Source organism: Aythya fuligula, chromosome Z, assembly GCF_009819795.1.
Source record: "Aythya fuligula isolate bAytFul2 chromosome Z, bAytFul2.pri, whole genome shotgun sequence".
NCBI lineage: Eukaryota > Metazoa > Chordata > Aves > Anseriformes > Anatidae > Aythya > Aythya fuligula.
Genome location: NC_045593.1, coordinates 62,542,611 through 62,569,062, shown reverse-complemented (window position 1 = coordinate 62,569,062; position 26,452 = coordinate 62,542,611). Strand labels below are relative to the sequence as shown.

Sequence of the window (26,452 nt, the reverse complement as noted above, 5' to 3'; positions counted from 1 at the left end):
TCTGTTACTGTAGAGGAGCCACAATAATGTGTTAACCCTCAGTCCACTAGCACTACCATAAGTAAGCTGAATTAGAGAATCTAGGATCACTTTAACTTTTCTTGAAAATTGGATTTCCACCAACAGACGAGGATCATACAGACGAGTTTTACAGCCCATGTATTTTGTGTGTTTTGGTGAGAAAACAGTACCACAGCTTACCATTTTTACTACAAGAAAGTTGTACTTCATGGTTCACAGAATTAATATAGGTACTAACTTTGCATCAAACTTAATGCAGGTAAGACAAGGAAAGAGCAACAATTAAAAAGTCAGGCTAGGATAAATGCAGCACATTTCAAAGACACACTAATTAAAAAAAATAGAGAAGGCAGCACCCTAGAAACTTAATGCAAAGACAGAATTCAAGTATAAAAAAATGATGTCGAGAGTAAATCAGTAGAAGGAAAGTAAATATTAAGAAAGGAGAGCAGAAATACAGTATTTTCACATAATGCAATAAAATTGAAATGAAGCAAAATAATGGAAACAGCCAAGAAATATTTCACCTAGTAAAGACATTACCTGCTGTAAGTCTTCACTTTCAGACTTCAATTGGGCTACAAGAGCTCTCATGCAGCCCTTCATAGAACACAATGTAGCCTGATAAAAATCAGAAGAAAATAGAGAAGAAATAGTTCTAAATGACAGATTATGTGGCTTGCTTGTGCTCAATTCTTTGATATTTTCATCTGATCATTTGTGAAGTTCAAAAAAAAGCTTTGGAATACACGTTTCCAACAATAAACATTTGGTCCACAACTATTAAAAATTTAAGCCTAACACAGTTTCTGTACTGGGAAATCCCAAAGTGGTAGAATCATGCTAAATTTTATTTTATTTTATTTTATTTTTTTTTCCAACAGGTCTAAGACCAGATCTGGAAAAGTACTAGTTGAGAAGCCTTCTTTAACATATGCTGGGTAGCATACTACACAATTACCTGTAAGCTGGCAATATGTTTTTCCCTGCTCTCTATAGAGTCTCACAATTACACTTTTCATTTCAAACATACAAAATACTAAAAAAGATGAATATTTAAAACGAACTAATTCTTCTAATTCTTTGAAGTAGTGCCTGTGATGAGCTAGATATTCAATAAATGTTTAAGAGTGAGCTCCAGCTTGAAGAGGTTTGCAAAATCTTTTTGGACAATAATAGTATTATTAAGTGACTATTTAACAAAATTTGGCTCAATTAACAGTTTTAGTTCAACATCCTCAGAAAAATCAGTCACTGTCTGTTACTGTTGGTCCATAATCATTGTGTTATACATTACTGAAAGATCATATGTATTGCTTATAAAAAAATAAAATCAATTGGTAAAATCCTTACTTTCAGTGACAAATTAAAAATGACTTGATTTAATGTGACAGTTGATACTGTAATGGTACAATATAACATTCATGTCTGTGGTACTCTCAGTAAGGAACAGGATGAAATGGCATTTTCTTTTTCTCTCCTGAGCTCAAATTCAATATCCTATCCTCAAGATTTCATCACCTGCCTGAGTATTACAATTCAAACTTCAGCTTTCAACTGAAATTACAATATGTTTGAAATTCTATTCTTACCTTGTTTGCCACATCCCCAAAAGTCAAGTTTGTCAGAGCCATTCCAGCATACCTCCTTAATGTAACACTATAGTGGTCATTTGTAAGTCCATACATTTCACAATCCACTTGCAACAGTTCAGCAATGGCCTGCAAACCTCCTTTAAAAACAAATTAATAATAATAATAATAAATTATAGTAACAAATTTCAATCCTTATACCAAGAATACAGCTTGTATATATACCAATGAACAAATTGCATTTATAGGCATGGAACAAAGCTCAAACACCTAAAAAACCTGAAAGGCTCTGAAGTAAAATAAGCCATTATATAATGACTGTGGATCTCAAATTCTATGCTTAGCACTGGCTGAAAGGTTGCACTACATCATACTGAGATTTTGGAAGAAATGGAGTGAAGTGGGAAGAGAAACATTTATGCAGAAGTAAGGAAAACTCTCACATTTTATCTCCACCCAGACAAAATCATGACCGATGAAATCACACCAGTTACATAAAAGGCTATTTAGTAAATCTGACAGGTATTGATTTATTAATTATTATTACTGAATATTATTTTCTCAGGAAAATATACTTAGAATATTTTTACACAGAATCAGCAAAGAAAACCTGCCTGCACAGAACTGACTGAGTATGGACAAAAAAGTTCAGGCTGCTAAACGGGAGCCTACTCATGACACAAAAAAAAACCTCTGGAAAGCAGCCTTCACTCCAAGCTTCTGAAAATCACAAGTACTTCTATGATTATATACTCTTCCAAAATTCAGTGTTCATGCCAAATAAAAGAGTAACTTGTATAATAACCTGTCCAAAGGCAAAGGATACAGTTAATTTAAACTGCTTTAATCACTTAGAGATCAACATCTGACACAAATGAACTGAAAATCTGTTTAATCCAGTGGTAAAACAATGCCACATATCCATCACATATCCATATACAAATATGGAATGTCAGTGTTTCCAGCAAGTGTTTCAAAGGAAGTCAGAGCAATACATTTGGTCTTACCGAGCTCATTCATTGCATGCCTATGTTCTTCGTCAAATGAAAGTTTCATCAAAACGCACACAGCAGGACAGATCTGATGATCAACTGGAGCAGGCACTGATCCAGAAATAGGTAACAATTAGTATTTCCTAGGTATATAGCTTTGTATAAAAATTTTCAAAGAGAAACTAAATTTAAGATAAATCAATTACAATTTTTGTTCAGGGTTTTTATCTTCCTATTAATCCAAGAATAGACAATTACTTCAGAATATTACTACTGTATCTGTATACACAGATGCCTGAATAAATCTACAAAAAAACAAGATGACATATAAGTACTAGAAATATACTTGATGCTGAAAAAGAAACTAAGGAGAATCATTAATCTATATATTAAATTAGAAATATAACTTCTGGTACCAATTATCTTACTACTCTTGAAAAATAAAAATCTCTGTGAAAGAAAGCATTAAGGTTAAATATTATAGTGGCATTAAATAACACACCTAAAGTGAAGCTGTTTCATTGGGTGTTAAGTCATTAGGAATGATTATCTAAGCCCCTTTGTTTCATAGTTTTAAAATTCGTTATTTTGTTAGCTAGATACTGGCTAATGCATAAATTGTATTGATGCATGTTGTTCAGAGCCCAACTTCTGCGAAATGGTTGTGGCAGAAAACTCCAAAACCTATGATGCAGCTCACTGATTTCAGTAGTACTTCCTACAACCTGTATTTACAAAATGCCATCAATTCAGAAAAGCAGTTGAATTATGCAGATTAAATCTTTTTTGTAACTGCTCCTTAAGAAAATTCCTATTTCATTTACATTGCTACATCTCTGGTATTTTAATATTGAAATATGTCTCATGTACCACATTATAAATAGTAGCCGTTATATTGGCTAGATTGAGATTACTTAATTTGCGCTCTGTACCTCTCTCCTAAATGAAGTGTGAATCTCGCAAATACATCTGAATGAAGAACAATTTGGGATTACTTATTTATTTAGATATCCTTCATTATTCATCAAAATGTAAAACAGGAATGAATAGAAATTTACTTTTAATTTACAGACCATATGCATAAAACACTAGAGTTTTCATCTAGAAAGCATACAGAAGCCTTATGATTTGAAGGAACAGGTTTATAAATAGGGCATCATATTTGTAATAGATACTACTTCCTAACACTACCTTGAACTTAAAAAGTGTATTTGTACATACACCCACATGCATTTATTTGCAGATACCCATATATATACATATATATATATATACATATATATAAAACAAATCTTACATATATTCAACATGATTTCAGATTATATTGTATTTTTTGTTAATTCACTGTTTTTCAAAATTTATACAGCTTGAAGAACCTACTTGGGTTTTTGTCTTGGTCCATGCCTTGTTCATGTGCTTCCTGCCATTCCCAACATGTTTCACAGTAAGCACGAATCTGCTCCAAAAGATGGAGCACGCGGATTTCCCGTCTGCCTCGCTTATCATCAGGCTGGGAGTGAATGATGTTATGTAGTGCTGCGCTGGCTCTGGCACGGGCCTCTTTGCTACCACGAGAGTTCCCTAACAAGACAGAGTCTTTATCGTTGCCATGTAAAAGCTGGATGAGGAGAGGAAGACATCCAGACTGGCGCATGGCTATGCAGCTGTCTTGGGAGCTAGACATTGCTAGCAATGTTCTTGACATGTCATCTTTATCATGAGTACCAAGCATTGACAACAATGAGTACACCATTTCCACCTGCAGGTCAAATGATTTTAAAAAATACAGTTACATTTTAAAACTGCATATAAAAATAAATTATAATGAAATCTGAATGGTACACATGAACAAAAAAACCCCAAAGAAACAATTGATTTAATGCTGCAAGAATTTTAACTATTATCACTACTTCACCATTTATAACCTTAATAAATCTCATTTAGTGATTAAATAGCTAGAATAAGTGTGTGGTAACTGTAAGCAGTTCTATTAATCTATAGGTCAAATGGTGAAGACTTCTAACTTTCCATTGTACAAAAAGATTAATGAAACATAGTAATGAAAATATTTTAGTTTGAGACAGTTAAAATATAGTTAAAATAAATTATATCTCAAAAAATCATGTATGAACCACATTTTCATGTACGAATGTTCTTCAGTGAGAAATTATTTTCCAAATGGCATTAAATACAATTATTTGAGGCAGGATAAGAGTGATTACATGAACTTTTAATTTCCATTGTACTAAAACAATGCTGCATCTACATAAAATTTTCATGTAATATTTTCAAATTAACTAACCATTTTTTGTCACAATGAGTGACTTGCATACGGACCAGATTACTTACAGCAAATGCAAAGCTGAAGAGTTAGAGGAACTCTTTATGGGGACAAAACCAGAAAAGAAAACAAATGCTCTTTTATAACATATCATGTAACTACCGAGCATTTATAAAACTAAATAAAGTCATATAAACCTAGCATTACACATTTAACTTGGTGCAACAAAAAATCACAGCAAAAAATAGCAATTCTTGAGGGATCCCAATACACTATTTGGCTTGTCTACCCAACCTGTTTTCTTCACTAGTAGCCTTATAATGAGAAATGTATTTGGTCCTTGCAGTCAACTATTAGTAGAATAATATCATGTAGAAGGTGATTTAGATACTATCCGAAACTCCTGAACTCTATCCAAACTCCTAAAGCCAAGATAAACAGCAACATTCAAAATGACAGCACAACATAAAGAAACTACCAAAAGGAACTGTGAAATAGCAGAGGGAGTTTATTTAAAATATGCTAAGAAATAGCACTTGGGACTGCTAAACCAAGTTTTCTACTACTAATTAGATTTTTGCACTAGTTACTAGATCAGTAAATGCTTTTATTTGGTTTCTTCACAAACAGTTCTAATGTGTCTGAAGGTAAGTACAAATACCTAGTTAGATAAAAATTGAATGGCAGTGAGTAGACTAAGCAGAGAGTCTGGTAACATGTATTTCCCTAAATGCCATAGGACTGCTGGAGCAAGGAAATCTTAAAATTTACAAAACTATGATTCCATGCAAAATCCACTGAAATAGTCCTGTAGCCAGTTTTATGACAGTCTAGCATCCCGGTTTGGAGATTCTTGGTCTGGGAAAATTCATATGTAGTATTAAAACAAACTGCTTGGATTCGTAAAAGAGAGTGAATTTAATCTGCTTTATGTGTGCCTTTTGACAGATGTTTCAAGTTGCAGTTTTTATTCCACAGTTACTGTGATTTGGAAGGCAAAGTTTCTGTCACAGAATAAAGCTGAAGCCACCAAAATCTGGCCTAGAAGTTGTGGCAAACACAGTATAGGAAAAACTAAAGTGTACTTCCCTCTGTCTGTATACCACACTGCAGAGACATCTCTTTCTGTATTTGTAAATGCATAACTGTATGTAGAACCCCTACAAATTTCCTCTCTTCTCATGCATTACTACTAAACTTTTCTTACCCACAGCAGAGTAAGTTCAGCCTATTTCTTTGCCTGTATCCTTCCACAATCAGCATCCTTCCCTGCATTCAGGGCTATCCTCATCTGTAACTTCTAGAAATTCTATGATTTGCAATGAAAGATTTTTAAACAAACTACCTGATATCACATTCATTTGCTACATGCATACAATGCACGACAGAAAATCTGTTATAACAACCTATTTAAAGCCCAAAGTAGTTAGTACTATGCCAATCTAATAATAGCCCCTGCTTCCCAGAAGACTGGGCTTAGCACCCCCATCTATACTACTGCTGATTCCAGAGGCAATATGAACTCCAGTGGTTCACGAACTTAATTGTGTGTTACAGATTTACACATTTTTCCCTCTCTTTTTATGCTGTACACACACTTTTGAGTGCACTCTATCGCAAACAGGCATTACTGTGAAGAGCTTACATGACTTTTTTAAAGTTCTGGTCTAGTTAATGTCTTAGCAATCACATCTATTTTGTGAATTTGGTCTCTGTAAAAGTGTTTCAAGAACTGTTTTTAAAAGGGTTAGTTTTCATCTTGGAGTATAAATCAACATCACAGTTTTAGAATACTGCAGAAATTTCTAGCAATTGTTTTTTCCTTACTGTAGTAACTATTAACTGGTCATCAATAAGTTCAGAACAGGAGGGTTTCTGTGGATGTATTTTAAAAGGGGAAAAATACTGTTAAGTTTTATCTCCATAAAATTACTATAGGTGGATAGATTATTCAACTAATATTAGTACTACTGGCAGAAACAATGAGATTATTGTATTAGTAAAATGTAGCATTAGCGACCTGTGGTTTGTAATCTTCGGTTACCTTGGTACCCAGATGACTTGTCAGTCTGCGAGGAACAGAATAGTTATTACTAGAGCTCATAACACTGGCTGTCTCATGGTCCATTCGAGCAGCAGAACCCTACAAATTTAAACAACAATTCAGTATAACATGAAGTCTAACTGAAAAAACAACTACTGTCTAATTCAATTTCAGCACTGGATCATGAAATCATATTTATAGTGGTGAACTGTCAATGTATTTTGGGTAAGTTAGGTCCTCCCTGCCCTTACACTACTTAGATGTCTCTGTTAGGTGGGGTTTATTAACCACTTCTCCCAAAATTCAGTCTCAATGGAGTTCCGTTTTCAATGGAATTGTTTTATATTTCCTATTTTCATCGAGAAAAGGGAGAACTGGACTGTGCAGCAAGCTGAATTATGATTTTTATGGAGAGAAAAAAGCAGCTTTTACTTTTATGTCAGATTACATACTGCCTAATGATATGCATACATCTTCAGAACGCGATCAGATAAGCAAGAACTGACAAGTTAAGAGATTCATCTGGACAAGGAATAACCATACTTGAATTTGTCCACATCAAAAGCAAATTACAAATGGATGAATCGGTTTTATTTTTAATGAAACATTGTAAAACAATGCTGACACTATTTGCTGCAAGTTTCTTAGAAATTATTGTGAATGTCCCTACCTACTGTAGCAGGAACTACTATTAGGATATTTGCTGTCTTTCAATCTATTTGGTGTATTTTTCCTTTTCCACCTTTGCTGTCCACTTTTTTTTTTGTCTTTGCTGATCATTTTCTCTGCTTACTGTCTGTGAAGTTTCCTTTACTATTTCCCTCTGTCCCCATTCAGTTTAGGAACTTAAAAATACATTTGAATAGCGAACACTTGAAGAGAACGTTGTTCTATTTATTTCATTTCTGTATTGGTGAACTTCATCTTGCAAATGAGATGAGTGCCTTACAAAATTTACATCTCCCCAGTGCTCTGTTGACCTGAACCCAGATCTCTGTTGTCTTTGGTGTTTTTTTTTTTTCTTTTTTTTTTTCCACCTCCCCCCCCCATATCAGGTCTAACAGCAGCTGATAGCAGAAGGAAGACAACTTCCTGAAAGTCCTGAATCCCTTTATATATACCTAGGTAAGTATGTTACCCACCACGATCATAAGATGGTGATATGATACATGTGTATCTGGAATCATGTTTGTTCTCTCAACATCACAAAAAATAAACTCCAGAAGCTGAAAAATTACTTCATATTCTAACTGTTTTTAACCACTAACTGTGAGGGAATCACAGAAGCCACACAACTCCTACAAAAAATCATAAATATCAGTGGACTGTATCAGTGACATTTAAAATGCTACGGATAAAATATTTTAAAGACAGTTCTTTCAATCTAATGACTTCTAATATCGGAATTTAAAATTAGATTCAATTATAAAATTAAAAGTAGTTAGTAGCATACTGACTATGCAATCAGGGCAAAAATTTCAAAGGGGGTGCCTGCACACCTAGTTGAGAATACCTGAATACCTCAGTGGAAATCAGCAATAGGAACTGTAAATGCTCACTCACTTTTAGTATCCAAAAACTGCTTTACTGAGGTAGTCAACAATCCTTGGCTGATCTTGCCCAAAAGCTAGAATGTGTTCGTGAAATTATTAGCTTAATTAACAAAACAATATTGTCAAGCTATCTGGATGAATGAGTATCAGTATTTTTTTTTTTCCAATGAAAACATAAAACACCGAAGAAAACTGTATGAAAGACACTTTGAAATAATTTGTTGTTTTTCAAGGTGCACCATAAAGAAAGAAGATGAATATTCCTCTCAGAGTATTTGCTATTCATACAGTTCAATATCTTAAATTTGAAATTGAAAGTGAGTATAATTAAAGTTGGAAATAGCTTCAGGTAGAGTTTGTTTAAACAGAAAAAATCTCATTATATTGGAACATTTAGAACCATTATTATACTCATTTCACTCTCCATTTGAATCCAGAACATTCATACATATTACAGAATAAGTACTAGCACAGGATGCTAAAAAGTTGTAACTAGAATGATTTAAAGTCATATATTAATTTATTCCAATATATATTTCCAATGTAAACAAGCCTCTATGTTCGCCGTTGAATATGAGAAAAATTCAAAATCTTTAAGCTTAACATGAAAACTATATTTTACTTTTTGAATTACTCACTTCAGTAATCTGTGGTGCTATGAATATGGGAGAGGACCCCAATATTTTTACACTGACCAATCCCTTCATATCATTTTGACCTCAGACTACGTTCAGAGGATTACAGGTTCAACATAATGTATATGCAAAAATTCTCCACTGCTAAATTCACTACGATCATCTTACCCAATACAGTAAAAAAGATGAAAGTTTGGAGTACTACCTGTTAAAGTTCACCACAGTACAGACAGTAATATTGCACTTTTCCTATTCTTTCTCCCAAACTGTACTTATTTTTGTTCCCATACCTATTTCATTCAGAGCCATCATGTGGCCTTGCTACTTGCAGGATGCCAGGAGTCCCAAAAGAAATGTAACAACCTTTTTTTTTTAATGGGTCCTAAAGACTGATTTGGAAGAATTAGTTTAAGAAATGTGTAGCCATTCATGTGAGAAAGTGAAAAATTACAAACAAATATTACATGGACCATTCTTGTGTAGGACTTTCTCATTTTAAACCATCTCCTATTTGTCTACTTCATCTTGTTTTCTCTTGTTATAGCTCACTGCTATTCACTCAGTGTTTGTTTTACTATGCTTGTTACCTTCCCTGTCAGTCAGGTTATTTTCCCTATTTTGTGTCAGATTTTCTTAATGCAGCAGACAACCTAACTGAATTCCTTTACAAATCTTGCAAAACAAAGGAATGCAAAAACTTCTCTTCAGTGCCAGCACAGTGACCATAATGGGAGAACAGAGCTGAATGATGAAAGGGACAAAACTGAATCCTGAAAAATCTCAGCTTCAACTGGCAGCATTTCAATTAACATTCATTTATGTTAGTAGATGGGGCTACAAAAACAATGAGACCCAGGTTATTTTGTTAAAACTTGTTGCACTCCACTTAGTAGTGACTGCTAAAAGAAACAAAGTATATTCAGCTGGTTTGTCACAAATAAATGTTATGCCCAATCCATTAAGCCTTTTCTCTCTGGACTTGCACTGCAAGTAAATAATCCCCAGATGTCTCCAGAACACAGATTCAGAGCCCTGGATCTATCAATCTCCAGGAGGAAATAATATGCATGTTTTAAAGATTTTTTATGAGGCAAAATTCAAATCACTAAAATCCCAAACATAGGACCTCAAATGAAGAATGAATGAATCCTCCACTTGAGTAAGTCTGCCAGGACATGACAATCCCTTCTTTCTTCCTTCCATGTAAAATATCTGTTCTCCAAAATAACTCCTGATTCATACAATGAAGACAGATGATACAGCCACAATGCATCAATTATTCAAACACATTATGCTTTCAGCCTCAAAGCAGTGCTGAACTATTTTTTTCCCCACACAATAAAGCTGTCATAAGAATTAGAGTCAGAGCCTCATGCAATTGCTCAGATATGGCTGATAGAACTTAATTCTAAATGGTAATCAAATATATTTCAAAAGCAAAATCATGAGCTCTGCTTAATGTTTAATCAAATGAAATATTCTAACCAACCACAATTTATATTCTTTCTGGTAAATCTTCTTGTCCATAATACTTTCAGAAGGATTAAAATAATTCTATTTCCCCAAAGTAGCAGAAATATTTTACATATGAATTCAACTATTAGATTTGTAGTGTGAAGTTTAGGAATACACATTACTAATGGGAATGTCTCAGCTACAGTTGGAGATCATGAACTGAATGAACATTAATGCACGGTAAATAAATCAAAATATTCTTAGCTATTGAAGGGTTGATAAGTATTTTTTTAAAAAGACAGAAAGAATTTAACGTAACACCTAAAATGTAAACCCACTAATGTATTTCACTAATATAATGAAGAACAACTGACTGTTTAGAAGCATTTACAAAAACATTTAGCACACTTCCAGATTATCTCATTGATAATGCTGTTTCAAATCTTTACCTGAAATAGTATTAAAGAAACATCAATGATAAACCTGCCATTTGAATCTTCTCTTAAAAATCACTGACATTTCAGTGATAATTTATAAAGTAAAATTTTGAACCATTTCTCATAACTAAATCATACTGCTAACATTACAATTCACCTACGGTAAAATATTTTCTCTAGTCATTTTTCTTATATCCATCTTAGTATCAAGGTCATTAATTATTTAAACAAAAGAAAACCACTCCCTGCATTATAGAATGCTTATACTTCATCTTATAAAAACATTTCCTTCTAATGAATACAAGTAATTACTAATTTCTAGATGGAATGAAGAAAACCAAATCTTTTTAAAATGAGCAGGCATACAAACATTGTAAGGTATATATCAATAAAAAAGCACTGTACATTTCCAGCACTATTACATCCACATTATTTATGTATAACATCACCAACTGAAAAAATATATAATATCAACAAACAAAAATAATCAATTTACCTGACCAGTACTGCTAGTTGGCATACTGATTTCTGCTGCTCCTTGACCTTCACTCTGCCTCTCAGTATCATGGGAACCTGCATCATGCTTGCTTTGAGGTGCTCTCTGTTAATATAAGAGTTTATGAAATTATATTCAGAAATGAAGTATGCAACCATTCAAAGCTCTCTAGACTGTGAATATATCAATGCTGCATCTTCACAAAGCCGTTGAACAGTACTTTATATTTCGCAACACTTAGAAATAATTGAGAAATAATTAACAGCTGAGTGTCTTAGGAAAACTGCAGGATGAAAGTGAAGCATGTCCTCTGAGGATTATAGCCCTGCAAGACAAAGGATTTGCTGTGAGACACTGGAACACCATTTTCCACCAGCTGTGCTCACGTCGCTATCAGAAATGTAACAGAATTGGAGCAAACAACTGTCTTCCCTGCACTGCCACGTGATCCGTGCATTTGCTGGAGACTAGGGCTAGCACGGTTAAATTAAGCTTCACAATCACAGACAAACAAATTCTGGGTGAAAAGAAGGCCACCTGTATATTAAGGATTGTTCTGAATTTTAAAGTCAAACAGAGTAGGAATAACTGGTTCGATGCAAATAAAGTTGCTATATCCTTGATGCTGTATCAACCTGATCACATACAACCAAAATAAATTAAACCTATAGAGCAACCTGACACAGATGAATGTTTCAGTTTCTTAAGGAGACCCACTTTTCTGCACGAGTACGTGGAAATTAAACCAGTGTCCCCACCGCTCAGAGAGATCAACACCAAAATCAGGCCTTTAAATACAGTTCCTTAAAAAAGCAAGTAGAATAACTGAGTAGTTATGAAGTATGTGAATATCCAGCATCATCCACTACTATGCTTAAAATGTCCCAGCTTTTCAGAACAATACATAAGCCTGTCCTTCGAATTGGTTTGAAGTCTAGAGTTGAAAAAGTATCGTCCTACCTCAAAAGCACGATTATTCTTACAGAGTCACAGAATGACAGAATACCCCAAGTTGGAAGGGACACACAAGGATCACTGAATCCAGCTCCTGGCAAATTAATTTTGATGCCAAGCCTCATTTTTTAGAGGCTACTACCATACGCTTATTTGAATTTCATTTTTTAAATTATTTGTTTATGCTTGCTATATTCAAATCATTTTTCACAGGGACCTACGATGTTTTTGAGCAGTACAGCTTATCATAGCACAGTCTACCCCATCTAGCTTTATGGAAATTTCTCTTTTACTTTCAGGAGAAGCATACTTCAATGCGCACATACTGAAACTCTTTCGGTTACCTGAAAGAAGTTAACTTCTTTAGGTGTATGGTGATCAAACTCATACATTATCCCCATTATACACTCTTTTATTTTGTTCATATAAAGACATTAGAGCCTCAAACCCAGAAAACATTTAGTGTTGAAAAGAGTTTCAAAAAACAGTAACTACACGTTTGACAATAATTTTGGGACAGACATTAAAAAAATAAATCATATATATATATATATATATATATATATATGCTAATGGAAGAAAATATGTCAACATAACACAAAGTAATAAAAAAAATGACATACACGACTGTTACCATTTTTCTTAACATGATATGCTCAGTTGTGGAAACTGAGTATCACATTTGCCTTTTAACTCACAAGGCCAAACTCTGAACACTTTTCTGGAAACAGCATTACTGTTCTTTTAAATTTGAATTGTAATTTAAAAACTCACTATCTCTGTCTGTGTATGAGATTATATTGCTATGGATGCTCATACCATGACTGAAGACATTTTGGTCCCCAGTACAAGAGTGGGGACTCAATCAAGATCGGTATGAATACAGTATAATGACTCTCCCTCTCTCACAGTATTCTCAGTCTTGAATAAAGTGTAATGATGAGTTTGACATAAAATCTAGATCCACTGTAACTAAGAACAGAATTTTCCAGCCATCAAATAATTTTCGATCTCATGAAGAAGGTAGTATTTAATGTACCTAAAGATGAAAAGCAGAACCACTCATTAGCAAGGCTAATGAATTACTGGGTTACCCTAGGGGATAATGTTATCCATCGAAAAATAGTCCTGGATTTTGGGCACATTTTTTTTTAGGGATGATGATGGTGGTGGTATATTTATTAAATACTGTTAATGTAACTAAAGCACAGTCAGGGAGATACTTCATTCCCTGACACCAAAAGCAGAACTCTCCTCAGCACTCTGTTCCTCTCTTCCCATTTGTATCAATTTTATTTTTCACGTGCTATTTATGAAAGAGGTGGCTTCCCTTTTCCCCAAAAAGCTCTCAAAATATGCCACTACAAAGAGAAGTCAACATTACATCCAAATTCATTCAGAATTATAAGGCCATTCTTAACATTTATAAAAGCAAGGCTTACCTTATTTTAAACATCAGTGTGCACTCGCGCAACATGCATGAATAAACACACATATTGTCTCATCAGTCATCCATAGGGCTTGAAGGTCTGTCATTTCTGATTTCTGGCATCACACTACAGAAGTAACTCTAAGCTTTTAAATTACCACGTATGCTTGTTTACTTTAGTAGCAGAATAGCGAAGGACTGCACGTGCCTGTAAGAGCAAGATAGAGGTGCTCCCTCCATCTTGTCACTATGCTCTGAATGCTTCTGAAGTCAACACCAATTATCACTTGACAAGTAATTTTGCTGTTATTTACTAGTAGAAAAGTACATTTACATTTTTGCTAAGACGACAAACTGCAAATAATTGTACTTAATATCTTGTAAACATGAATTGCTGAAAGTCTTTTATGTATTTATTAGGACTAAACAATTTTCCATTCAGAGATTATTTTTTTCACAATATTCAACTACCCTGTTATTGTCTGTACATTGAAAACTACAGACTCTTATTTTCTAGAGAGTATAAAATATGCCATAACTTCACAGTAAGCACAACGATTACACACATACGGGTGTAAATAAGAACTTAAGACCGAGAACAACACAAGAAACAAGAACAGGCCAGAAGACTGAAACAGTTTTGCTTCCACTGAGTCATAAGGCAAAAAAAAAGCAGTCAGATGAATCTTTCAGAGGATGCCTGCCTATCACAGTTTAAACAGTTAAAAGTTTGCAAAGCATTAATCTCCGTATGTAATAAATCCTTTATTTTATCTACAGCAACACCGCAAAATGGAACATTCACATTTCAAATGACAGATAGGCCTGTGCCACTGTAACAAATTGAAAACCCCGTATTAAGTACTTGACAAGAAATTGCCTTTTTCTATTAAATGCAATTTCAGATTTGTACCTGACAGCAAAACATCCTGTCTTTGAAGGGGTCTAACTCTATATAGATTTCAAACTTTGCTATGAAGGTTTTAAAAAACATTTTATTGATACATGAGAATTGTTATGAAACTGGGAGGTACTCGCAAGTAAACTACTTCAACTATTTCTAACAGCATTTACACGAGCTAGCAATTTGCAAAGCCTTACAAATGAGTGCTGAAGTTTTCTTTGCTGATTTATTTCATAAAACTACTCTTTATAGTATATTATTATATTTGGTCTTTTTCTACAGCATATATTGCTCTTAGATTCCATAATGATTGGCATAACCACACAGGCCAACCATATCAGCAGATAAAGCTGTGGCATTTATTATTGACAGTAGATCTTTATAAACATAAGGAGCACATTCAAGTTGGGTATCATATCAGGCACAACAGAAATATACTAAATGCCTCGTGTTTACACTTTTCAGTTACAAGGACTTTGCAATTTCACTGCTAATACCCTCCTTTTCTTGCCACCAGGCGATTTCAGCTAGATCCAGATACTATTCAATAGGATATCCATCCATCAAATGACTTAACCTACACCAAAGTATTAATAACTGTGTAGAAACTACCTCCTTTACCACCAGCACATAGGTAACTCCTAAAACACGCAATAACAGTACAACCAGCCAACCAGATGCGTTATGGGTAAGACACCATAATAAAATTTTGAAAAAGCAGAAGAATTAGCATGTATTCATCAGCCAAGTAATTTGAAAAACGGAGGAGTGGAGGGAAAACTAAGACAAAAATCTTCTCTAATTAGGTAGTTCCATCTCATTGCTGTTTGACCATTTGAGTGTTTGACCTCCCGTGAGGCTAAAATACTGTGCTTTTTTTTTTTTTTTTTTTTTTTTTAAACGGAGTAAGAGAGAAGTGTTCTGGGGACATGCTCCATCTGATCAGAAGAGGCAACAGTATCACAGGCTGGCCAACTGCTAGGGAGAGCTTTACACCAGAAACAAGGGAGGGAGTGATCCCTCAAAGAACAAGTAAGGAAGTTGCAGATAGGGTAGGCAAGCCGAAGGGCCCTGAGGGATGGGAAGACAAGGGCAGTCCACAGGACAAAGGATGTGGAATCCCTTTGTGGACAGTCATACAGAACAGCCATGGGGGAAAGCTCTCAAGCCTGTACAGGGGGAGTTGGCACGCTCGGGTGCCTCTCTGAAATGCCTCTATACTCACGCATGCTGCACAGGAAACAAAGAGCAAAGGTCTGTGTGTTGTTGTAGGGCTACGGCCCCCTCGGATTCATGGAGATGTGGTGGGATAGCTGACATGACTGGATGGCTGTGACTTGAGGGTTAAGTCCTTGTAGGAAGCACAGGCTGGGAAGGTGAGGAGAACAGCTGCAATGCTTGGAGTTGTGCCTCGATGGGTAGCGGTCAGTCAAGAGCTTATGGGTGAAGATCAGCTGGAGATCAACATGGGTGCTGCTGTAGTGTGTATCTGCTATAGACCTCCTTATCCAGGAAGAAGAAACAGACAAGACCTTTTCCAAACAACTGGAGGAAGCATTGTGTATACAGAGCCTGGCCTTCACAGGGGACTTTAACCACGCTGACATCTGCTGGAAGGGCTGCACATCAGGGCGTAACAATGTGATGACAGCTTCCTGACACAGGCAATCAAAGAGCAAACAAGGAAAGCTGCCCTGCTGGCCCTAATATTCACAAACAAGGAAGAATTTCTGAAGACATGAAAGTCAAAGGCAGCCTTGGCTGCAGGTCACCATGAGAGAGTGCAGTTCAGAATCTCAAGAGGAGAGAGATGGGCAAAAAAACAGAACAGAAACTGTCCTTCGTTGCAGGAAAGCACCATTAAACCTCTTCAGATATCTGCTCAGAATAGTCACACAAGATACAGCTCTGGAGAAGAAAAGGCTCAGGGGTACATCAATCAATGTGCACAAACACCTGGATTGGCTAATGCATAAAAAGACCAGGTAGTTTAAATTATACACACTTCTGTCAGCTTCACTTATAATACCAGATTTTCCCCCAGATCTTGAAATAATGAAAACATTTTTACAAATGGAAAAACATACGTCCCTTAAGAATTTAAATACTGTTCTGGACTCTCACTGTAGATATTTTGAGTGAAGATAAAACCTAAAATATTCACATCTAAGATAAAATTTATAGTTAATTTACCAGTAAAAGCAATTGAGTTGAACTTTTAAGCGAATTTCCACTGTGAAAGCTGTTTTTGCTAATGGTAATTACTACTATAGACTTTGTCATTTACAGGAAACATTATTTTGTACTTCTTAATATAGAATCCAATACTCATGCTAAAAATATGCCTTTTAAGAAGTCTGACTGAGGCTGTGTTCACCAATTTTTTTCTTCTGTCTCTCACGGGACGAGCAAACCATGAAGCTGCTTATTAGAAATTCTATTTGGTAAGGCGTGTACAAGTGATTGTTGTAACTATTTGCTAAAACCAAGACACAGCCTTCATAATACATTGCACTTTCACCTTCTAACTGAACTTGCTGGTTGAACTTTTAACTGACTTATCATTAGTGACTTAAGTTCAGTAATAACATAAAGAGTAATCCAAGTATTTTCACCATCAGTTAATTGTTAAGAGAACAAGAAAAAGCCTGCGTATATTGACTAGTTCATTAACTGTGACATCACTAGTTGGTGCGAATAATCCTGCCTATGAGCTTACTGAAATGATTTGATTTTTTTTAATTAGATATATACCACAACCAAAAAAAAAAAGGCAAGTAAATGCTCACTAACCTCTGCTTCAGCTGCTTGTGATTGCAGGAGCTGTCGAATACGCAGAATGTCCTTCTCTATTTGTTGAATTCTCGCCACCCTCACCTGAAATGAGTACATTTTCATACTTGTTTTTGTTCAAGAACTCCTTTTATTTATTGCATATAATGACAATATGAAGAGTTCATTTCAAATACAGGTGACTACAACAGCTTCTACTAACAGAACTACTTAATTTATATTTTAATTCAAGTGTACTTCACAATAAAACACAGGCATGACTGCAAACATCGAAAACAGCGGGTAGCTGGGTTTCTAATAAATCTGACAATAGCATGGATATAATAGCAGGTTGTCACACAGTGCAGACAGGCATAGAAAAAAGTCTCAGTATACTCTAACAATTTTCCCATTTCTGAAATTAACATTCTGTCCACATTTATAGCAAATTATTTCTTACATGTCCAGTGTTAGAACTCTACTTGCCACATAGAAATGTGGGAGATGTTTATATTGACCGAGTGTCTTAAAAGTATAAAATCCTCAATGACTTCCATCATATTCAGTTTTTATGATGATCTGTGACTTCTGCCTATGCACTGCTTCTGAGTATTTTCTGCTTCTACAAATCTCAAAGAATATACGAGACAAGAATAAAGAAAGCTACATACTACTACTTTGGTTTGTCTGGGATTTTATACACATCTCTGAATCAATGTGAGTCTTATGAAGATATTATTCATTTCCCACTGCAGTCAGTGTGTGCTTTGTAAATTGAATACTGAGAAAAACTTTAAAGGCTAAATATACTTCATATAAGTTGTACTGTGAAGCACAGGACACATTGTGATTCTGTGAAACAGTAAATTAATGAAGTAGAAGATCCCTATGTGAGTTTGATAATAAGTAAGACTTAATTTGACTTTAAAAGTGGGCAGGGAATAAAAAGCCCAGTAACATCAGGAAATGAACAGAAAACTGATTTTTTTTTTTTTGTATTATAGATAAATACAATCCTGATATTTTTACCTGAGTAACATCTTCAATGTCATATTAAAAAAGAAAAGACTTTCTGCATTTAGTGGAAAAGGATCAACACTATAACCAACCTTATTTAACATCTTTATAGCCTAGAAAATGGAAATAAGGTGAACTTTAAAAAAAAGGTGTTTTTATCAAAAGATACACATGGAATAGAAATATGATGTAATCTAGAAATCTTAGAAATACAGAATATAATGGTGAATTGGAATGAATTCATGGAAGATGCATCATAAGCTGTAGGAAGAGTATCATGTGTATCAACACTTAGTAGAGATGCAAAACTATAAACAGCAAACTAAAAACTTGATTTGAATTTTGCAAAGCAAAGTGTCAGAAATATGACCAATAAATTTGAAAGCAGCACACACACAAGCTTTAGTAGAACATGAAACAAATAATTCGCTCCCCTTAGTTCCCTCACAGGAAATTCTTAGTACTATAAAGATAATGAAAATGAATTACTATAAATAGCTGTACATTAGTGAAGTGATACATGACTGACAGAACACGTCCATTCTCTAAGAATGCCTTGAATTTCCCCCAAAGTGAATTTATTTCTGTGTAAAAAGCGGTTTATTTCACAAAGCGCATCAAGAGAATCTGAATATGTGTACATACCCATCTAAACATGGGGAAATATTTTTCTGCATATGAAAAAAACCTTAAAGATCACATCATTTGTCTAACAACACCAGGATAGGAATTGAATCTGTATCTCCCAAATTTTAGTCAAGAAATTTAAACAGACTTTTCTTCTTTCTGTTGATTGATATCTGCATTACGGGGGACATGAGGAGCTTCGTCTTTAAGATTTTTTTTTTTTTTCCCCAAATGAAAGCATAACATACTTAATAGGCAGAATTATAAATAGGTTGGTCTACATTTAGAGTCAGGACTGCTGTATCTAACAGAGTTGACATTTTTATCTGTACAAGACTCCAGAATGCAAATTCTCTCCTTTCATTAATGGTCTGTTCATTTTTTTTTTTTTTTTTTTAGCAAATTTTTGAAGATACTGTGATAAATTCTTATCAGAATTATCATTTTTCGCTGAGATTTTAAAGAGCTCTGAACTTAAAAACTCGTGATCTTTCATATTCTGGCATGAAGGAAAAATAAATTCTCTACGATACTGATTTCAGCCTTGGAATTTTTATTTTAAATATCTATAAATATTTTATATTTATTTTAATATTTATATTTCACAGAAATTAAAATGTACTTCTACTAAGTAGAAGTACTAAGCTTACAATATTTGAACATAAAATAAAGCATGGTTTTATGCTTTTTTTTTCCTCTGAAGTCAGAACTATCATGTGAAGTTATAAACTTCAGGTATTAGTACAACTTACTGTAAATAATTAAACAAACTGAAATAAATTCTTAATGCATCTTTTTGAGTAACTACTGGGCATGTTGTTATATACAATCATCAAAAGGAGTAACATGAACAATGACTGCTGTGAGCTAACTTGTTTCAGAAAGAAGTTCAGAGGAAACAATGGCAGATAAAGAGAGGGAGAGGAGCATTATTTTAAGGTACCCAAGAAAGGAGTACATGAATTACTTGGGCGAACAGAAGGCTATCAGCTCTCTCACAGAGTAAATGTTTGGGACTCTTAATACTGAGACGTCTGCAATGCCATCCTTCATAAAAAGCTGAACTATTCCATCCTTCAACATTTATTTTGCATTGTCTTCTGTATCACATACAGTTACGGCAGAAGGAAAATACAGTACAGCAAGAAGGCTGGAAAATCAGGAAATTTGCTCTGTTTGTCAAACACGAAAGGTTCAGTTTGCAGATCTGAACAGCACAGCAAAATAATCTAAAATTTGCTTTTATATGTTTATACGCCAATGAACTTCTAAACAGTTTTGGCACCTTTCCCAAAGCTCTCAAGAAACAGACGTGGATGCAGCTACTTTCCATTTGATCATCTTTACATAATTACTATAGACACCATAACTTCTCTAAGTATATAGTGCTATACACAGAGTTTGATAGTCATACAGCGTGACAAACCCACAGGCAAACATTGATCCAGAAAACTGTAAAAAGACTTCAATATCCTCTTGGTAGGGTTTTTTCCCTCTTGAAATTAAAAAAGAACAAGTAGGGAAGTAGCTACTTCAGGGACAACTTAATTACTTCCACACTGGTAAAACTACAGTCAAAGTGCTTCTTTTAACAGTTTCATTTATTCTCTGAGTGAATTTGAAATTGGCCAACAGCCTGCTATATCCATTTAGCTAACTTATTCTACATTAGTCTGTTAGTAACAAGAGAACTTGTTCAGAAGTTTCAGTGTTGATGCTGCACTGCTTCCTTTTACAACAGGGCTAAACAGACATATGCAGATGAAGCCTGTTCTGCATTCACTCAGAACTGGCTGACTCAAGTTCCACAGCTGTATTCACGAAGGGCATCACTGTAGCTGATAAACACTGATAACATAGCCACGTGGCTTCCAGATCAGAGGCAGGTATTATCCAAGCAGATTAAAACAGGGAAAAAATGAACTTGGGTCTGTCTGAGCACACCAATAGTGACTGATGTTTTAACAGACTGGCTATTTAACATCTATGGAAATAAATGGTAATAAATATTTCAAATTGTCACTCCACTGCTGTGGGAGAGTAGTTTTTATAATGAGCGAGCAACTGATTATTCTGTTTACAGGTTCCATACGATTACATTCAGATTTATACTTCCAAATGTGTGTAACATGATTTGCATACAGAATTGTGCATGTATTCATCATGAATGCAAAACAACTCTTGGTCAGAGCAAACAACTTTCAGGCATACATGTGAATTACATTTTATTTATACATCATATGCTCGTATAGGGTTTCTGGTTAAGGAAACCTATCAAATCCTAGACGGATTTTATTCTAACCTTAAAAGGCACAAAAATCACAGCACTACAGAAGCAAAACAAAGGAGCTGAAAAACACACTTGTGTGAAGCTAAAATGATAATAAATTAAAAGCAAATCATCATAAAATATTTTCTTCAGAAGGAAAATTAGTCTACTTCTTTCTAACTCACAAGTCTTCTTCCATCCAGGCAGAAGAGCGTGTTGCTTGTTGAGTAGCTATTTTCTATGTTCTGGTTCCTGTTTTTGTACTTAAAAGGCTAACTAAATGCTGTGTGGTATCACTTTGTTCACACACATTTTAAAGATACAGCTACCAATAATTCAATAAAATCACTGGAAAACTTCTTCCATTCTCTCGTAAAGAAAGAAAAAGTATACCTGTGCTCGTTTCTCCATATCCTGACAAGTTCCCAGCTGTTCTTCCATTGCAGCTCTGATTTGTCTTGCCTCATACTCCAGCTGCCTTCTGGTCATATCTGTTTGCAAGGAGAACTGAAATTTGAAGGACAGAAAAAAAATTTTAATACATCAAACATCATTTAAATCATATACCTCACTTGTGTAAATGTAGCATTTCATTAAAAAAAAAAATAGAACAGTTACTTTTGACAGCAAAATTCATGAACAAAAAACATGAAATAATAGATTCCTATAATATGAATATGTTATTAAAAACAAGAGCACACAGTATGTTTCAACTAACAGGCTACCTGCAAGTTCTGCCAAATAACTAAATACAATATAGAAACACTGGGACAGTATCATTCATTACAAGCCTGGAATATTTGGCTACTAACATACTTCAGCATACCAACAAAATGTTACGCGTACCATTTGAATCAGTATTTTCAAAAATATTTAGAGGTATCAAACAGCCGCAAACAAGTGATGGTATTCATGCTTCTGCTATCTACCCTATTTTTAATTATCCCGTGAAAAAGGCAGATGTTCAATTCATAACAACACAGGCACTCCAATTATATGTTTTTCAAGGCACAAGCAAAACCAATTTATGATTTTAAAGTAGATTTAAAACAACAAGTCTGTAAAATTAATAGATAAAAATTAGAAGAAAAGTCAGTTAAGTGCTAGTCACTCAAGCTTTATATTAAAAGATGACAATTATAAAAAAAGATGGCAGGGACTTCTGGAGATTACCTGGACAGCAGGGTCTTAGATTAATGTACCCAGGCCTAAGTCAAGCGAAGTTTTGGATAATTCCATCAGGGCAAATTTCACCACTTCTCTAGGCAACCAATTCTAATGTTCAATGGTCCTCACAACAAAACAGGTTTTGTTACCTACACACACAATTTTCCCTGAAATAACCCACTCCCTCTTGCTGTGTCATGACACATCTTTGTAGAGTATATCCCTCTTCTCCATAGCTATCTTTAAAGTTTTAGAAGACATAATTTGATCCCTCCCAGGCCTCATCTTCTCTAGGCCTAACAAGGCGATTATTTCAGCTAAAAATTTAACTATTTTTCACATGTATACAGGTCATATATTCATGCACATGGAAAATGGAAACGGGTCCAGTAAACACGTTTGCTCAAAAACTGAATTAGTGTCATCTTTCAATGCACATCATCACATTCCTATCTTGCTGTTCTCATCAGATGAGCGTAAGTTTATTGAGCTTCTTGTCAGGTCAGTAGTTTCAAATATGTAGCTACGCGAGAGTGTCAAGTAAAATGAAACAAATGGTATAGAAGATTGTAAGTTCTTTCATTTAAAGATCAGTGACAACTACGTTTGTGAATAGCACAGCACCATCTCTTTCAAAAGCAGAGAGGTCATGAGCAAGTATTGCACCTGTACTTCGTTTGTGAAGACTTACCTCTGTTTTGCAACACTAAGGTACTAGCAAAATAGAGCACAAATCAAAGTAATGACTGTATGGATGTGAAAAACAAACTAGAAGGCAAGAAAGAAAAGCAAATTAGCCACAGCACCATGGCATTGATAATCATCAAGAGAAGACAGAAATGACTTTTGCTTCTTTGCTCTAATGGTGTGGAAAAAGGAAAAATCAAAGCTGGTACAGTCTAGTAGCTTTGTTTCACCAATAATATGCAAAAATCTTACCGAGGCAGAACTCATAAACCCTTTCTATTCTGGGAAACTATCTTAAAAGAATGTCAGAAGGAATCCTTCAGCTACTGACATACAGACAGAAAGGTAAAGATAGACACAGCCATAGAGCTAGTTCTACTACTGCAGCTGCACAGAAATGAGAAGGCTGTGCTTTTCAACGTGTAAGACAAAGATGTGGGCTACACTGAGAGGCAAAAATCTGAGAACATGAGGAAAAGTTTTCTAAAGTTTAAAGCTTTATTTATTCTTAGAAAATTCAGGTAGGACTGATGTATCTTTTCCTAGGAGGCTACACTACACTTCTTAGTCAATCATCCAGCTTGCAAACAAGCTAGTCTCCAAGAGCAGCTCTCATAGGTTTCAACCAGGTTCATTAAAAGAGTCAACAGCAGACAGAATTGTCTACAAATACGTAAAATGCTACTAAAAAGAATGGGGTCCTCCCTTCCCCTGTGGATGCAATTAGTAGTACTACATTACCACAAAAGTGTTTTAGTGTAGATATTAGGTAAGATATTCTAATAAGAAAAGCTGAGTTAATTGATTATCTTTGAAACCAGGGAGAAGTAAATCTTAAAACCTACAATATGTTTAGAGTGGGACAGACACAGTTGACAGCGCCTTTGCAAAAGGATTGCAGTACCTCAAGACCTATTTCAGACTTTTCTCCTCTTGCTTCCAGTTTTCTGAACAATTTGGCTATGACTTACTGTTAGAAATGCTGAAGTCCAGCTGCTTCATCCCTATCAATGAAGTGTTTCCATATTCTATTTTCATTTGCAGGACATTGACTAATGCCTAACCAGGCTTGACTGTAAAGATGGGCAACCAGATCTTCCCAAAACTGTATGGACAAAGGAATGTACTGCAAATACATCCAAGCTACTGAGGTCTGACAACAGAAAAACCTGTATTATTCTTGGAGATCAGAGATCTTCATTATCCCAGATAATGGTGACTAGACTGTGAACAGCTGGGAGACATAAAGGTAAAACCTTGGAGCAACTGCATATATATACACTGTAGCACCACTTCACTGTTCTGAAAGAAGAGTTCTTATGTAAACTGTCTCTTAGACTCATATTGCTCTCGGAACTGAAAGAATCCATTAAATAACAGAAATGAAAGGAAAAAGACCTTTGGGGGATATAGGTAAAGAAGGAGCTTACTGACACGTAATTTATTTGTCATAACAACTTCTTAATGTTCCTTTCCAGCACTGGCATTCATTCTGATAGGTATGAATCTTAACATACAAAATCATACATGAAGAATATATCATTGAGACTAAGTGAGCTTTACACAGTGAATAGAAATATTTTAAATTAAAATAATGGTAGAGGAAGTCACCAAATTTGTATATATATACAGCATCTAAACAGAGATTGTAGTACCAGATACATGAAAAATCATGGAAAAGTTACTTACATTTTCAGTAAGGGGGAGACTATCAATCCTTTTAGTAAGGTTCTGAAGCTGGGCATAATACCAGTCCTTTTCTTTCTCTTCCTTCTCCAGTTCCGCAAGCAAAAGAGATCTGTTGAAAACAGAAGCAGGAAACGTCTCACTATTAAGACCTCATTACCAAATATGAGTGCAGAAATGAGCATTGATACCAATATAAAAGATCTATTTAGAAACACGGTTGGGGAAGATGGCACTAACACAACGTCTGATAACATGGGTTCTGTTCCCTTGCCTCAGCTGAACAAACTATCTACTGTGCTGTCTTAAGCGAGTCACTGTAAGTTCTTGTGCATCAGGCCCACATCTATAAAAAAAAAAAAACAACTAAATTTTTCTATAAAATGAGTCTGAAATCTCAGAGTTGAGATCTCAGGTTGAGAGGCATTCAGTGAAAACTAAAGCACAGTTATTAGTCATATGCTACCTCTCATCCTGTTTCTGAGGCCCCCTAGAGACAGACAGAAGCATTCATGATCCCTGGTCCTCATGGGGCACTTGAACCACCCCAACATCTGTTGGAGGGACAGCACAGTGGGGCAGAGGACATCCAGGGGGCATTGCACTGATAGAATCCAGGAGGAATGCACCGGTGATGACTTCCTTCTCCAAGTGACAAAGGAGACAACAAGGAGAGATGCTGTGCTGCACCTCATTCTCACTAACAAGAAGCACAAGTCCAGGGGACCTGGTGAGATGCATCTGCAGGTCCTGAGGGAACTAGCAGGTGAATCTGCTAGGCCACTGTCCACCACGTTTGAGAAGTCAGGGCTGAAGAGGGGAGGGGAAACATAACCCACGTTTAAAAAAAATAATAATAAAAAATAAGGAAGACCCAGGAAATTACAGGCCAGTCACGCTCACCTCTGTGCCTGGCAAGATCATGGAGCAGATCCTTCTAGAAACTGTGCTAAGGCACACAGAAAATAAGGAGGTGACTGGTCATAGCCAACACGTCTTCACTAAGGGTGGCTTATGCCTGACAGATTTGGTGGCCTTCTCTGATGGGGTTACAGCACTGGTGGATAGGAGAAGAGAAACTGACATAATCTACCTGGACTTGTGCAAAGCATCTGATGCCGTCCCCCATTATATCCTTGTCTCTGAATTGGAGAAACATGGATGTGATGATGGATGGATGGATGGTGGGTAAGGAATTGGCTGGATGGTTGCAATCAAAGAGTTGCCACCAATGGCTCAATGTCCAGCTGGAGATCAGTAACAAGCTGTGTTCCTCAGGAGTCAGCACTGGGACAGGCACTGTTTAACATCTCTGTCAGTGACAGGGACAGTGGGATTGAGTGCAAGTTTGCTGACGATACCAAATTGCGTGGTACAGTTGACACGCTGGAGGGAAGAGATGTCATTCAGAGGGACCTGGACAGACTTGAGAGG

General features: G+C 35.4%; 1 protein-coding gene across 6 annotated transcripts in view; it reads right to left on the bottom strand.

The window, feature by feature from the left end:
• APC (APC regulator of WNT signaling pathway) overlaps positions 1–26,452 on the bottom strand; it is an 88,924-nt gene that overhangs the window by 9,809 nt on the left and 52,663 nt on the right. For 4 of the 6 annotated variants that reach the window (XM_032205581.1, XM_032205580.1, XM_032205582.1 and 1 more), the window contains exons 5-13: positions 25,022–25,130; positions 21,872–21,985; positions 17,587–17,670; positions 11,507–11,611; positions 6,907–7,029; positions 3,986–4,364; positions 2,621–2,716; positions 1,614–1,753; positions 565–642 (exon numbers count right to left, since the gene is read on the bottom strand). In XM_032205581.1, coding sequence (XP_032061472.1) covers positions 565–642; positions 1,614–1,753; positions 2,621–2,716; positions 3,986–4,364; positions 6,907–7,029; positions 11,507–11,611; positions 17,587–17,670; positions 21,872–21,985; positions 25,022–25,130 — 1,228 coding nt within the window. The remainder of the gene's footprint in view (positions 1–564; positions 643–1,613; positions 1,754–2,620; positions 2,717–3,985; positions 4,365–6,906; positions 7,030–11,506; positions 11,612–17,586; positions 17,671–21,871; positions 21,986–25,021; positions 25,131–26,452) is intronic. The other 2 variants (XM_032205584.1, XM_032205585.1) reach the window with 2 other exon arrangements.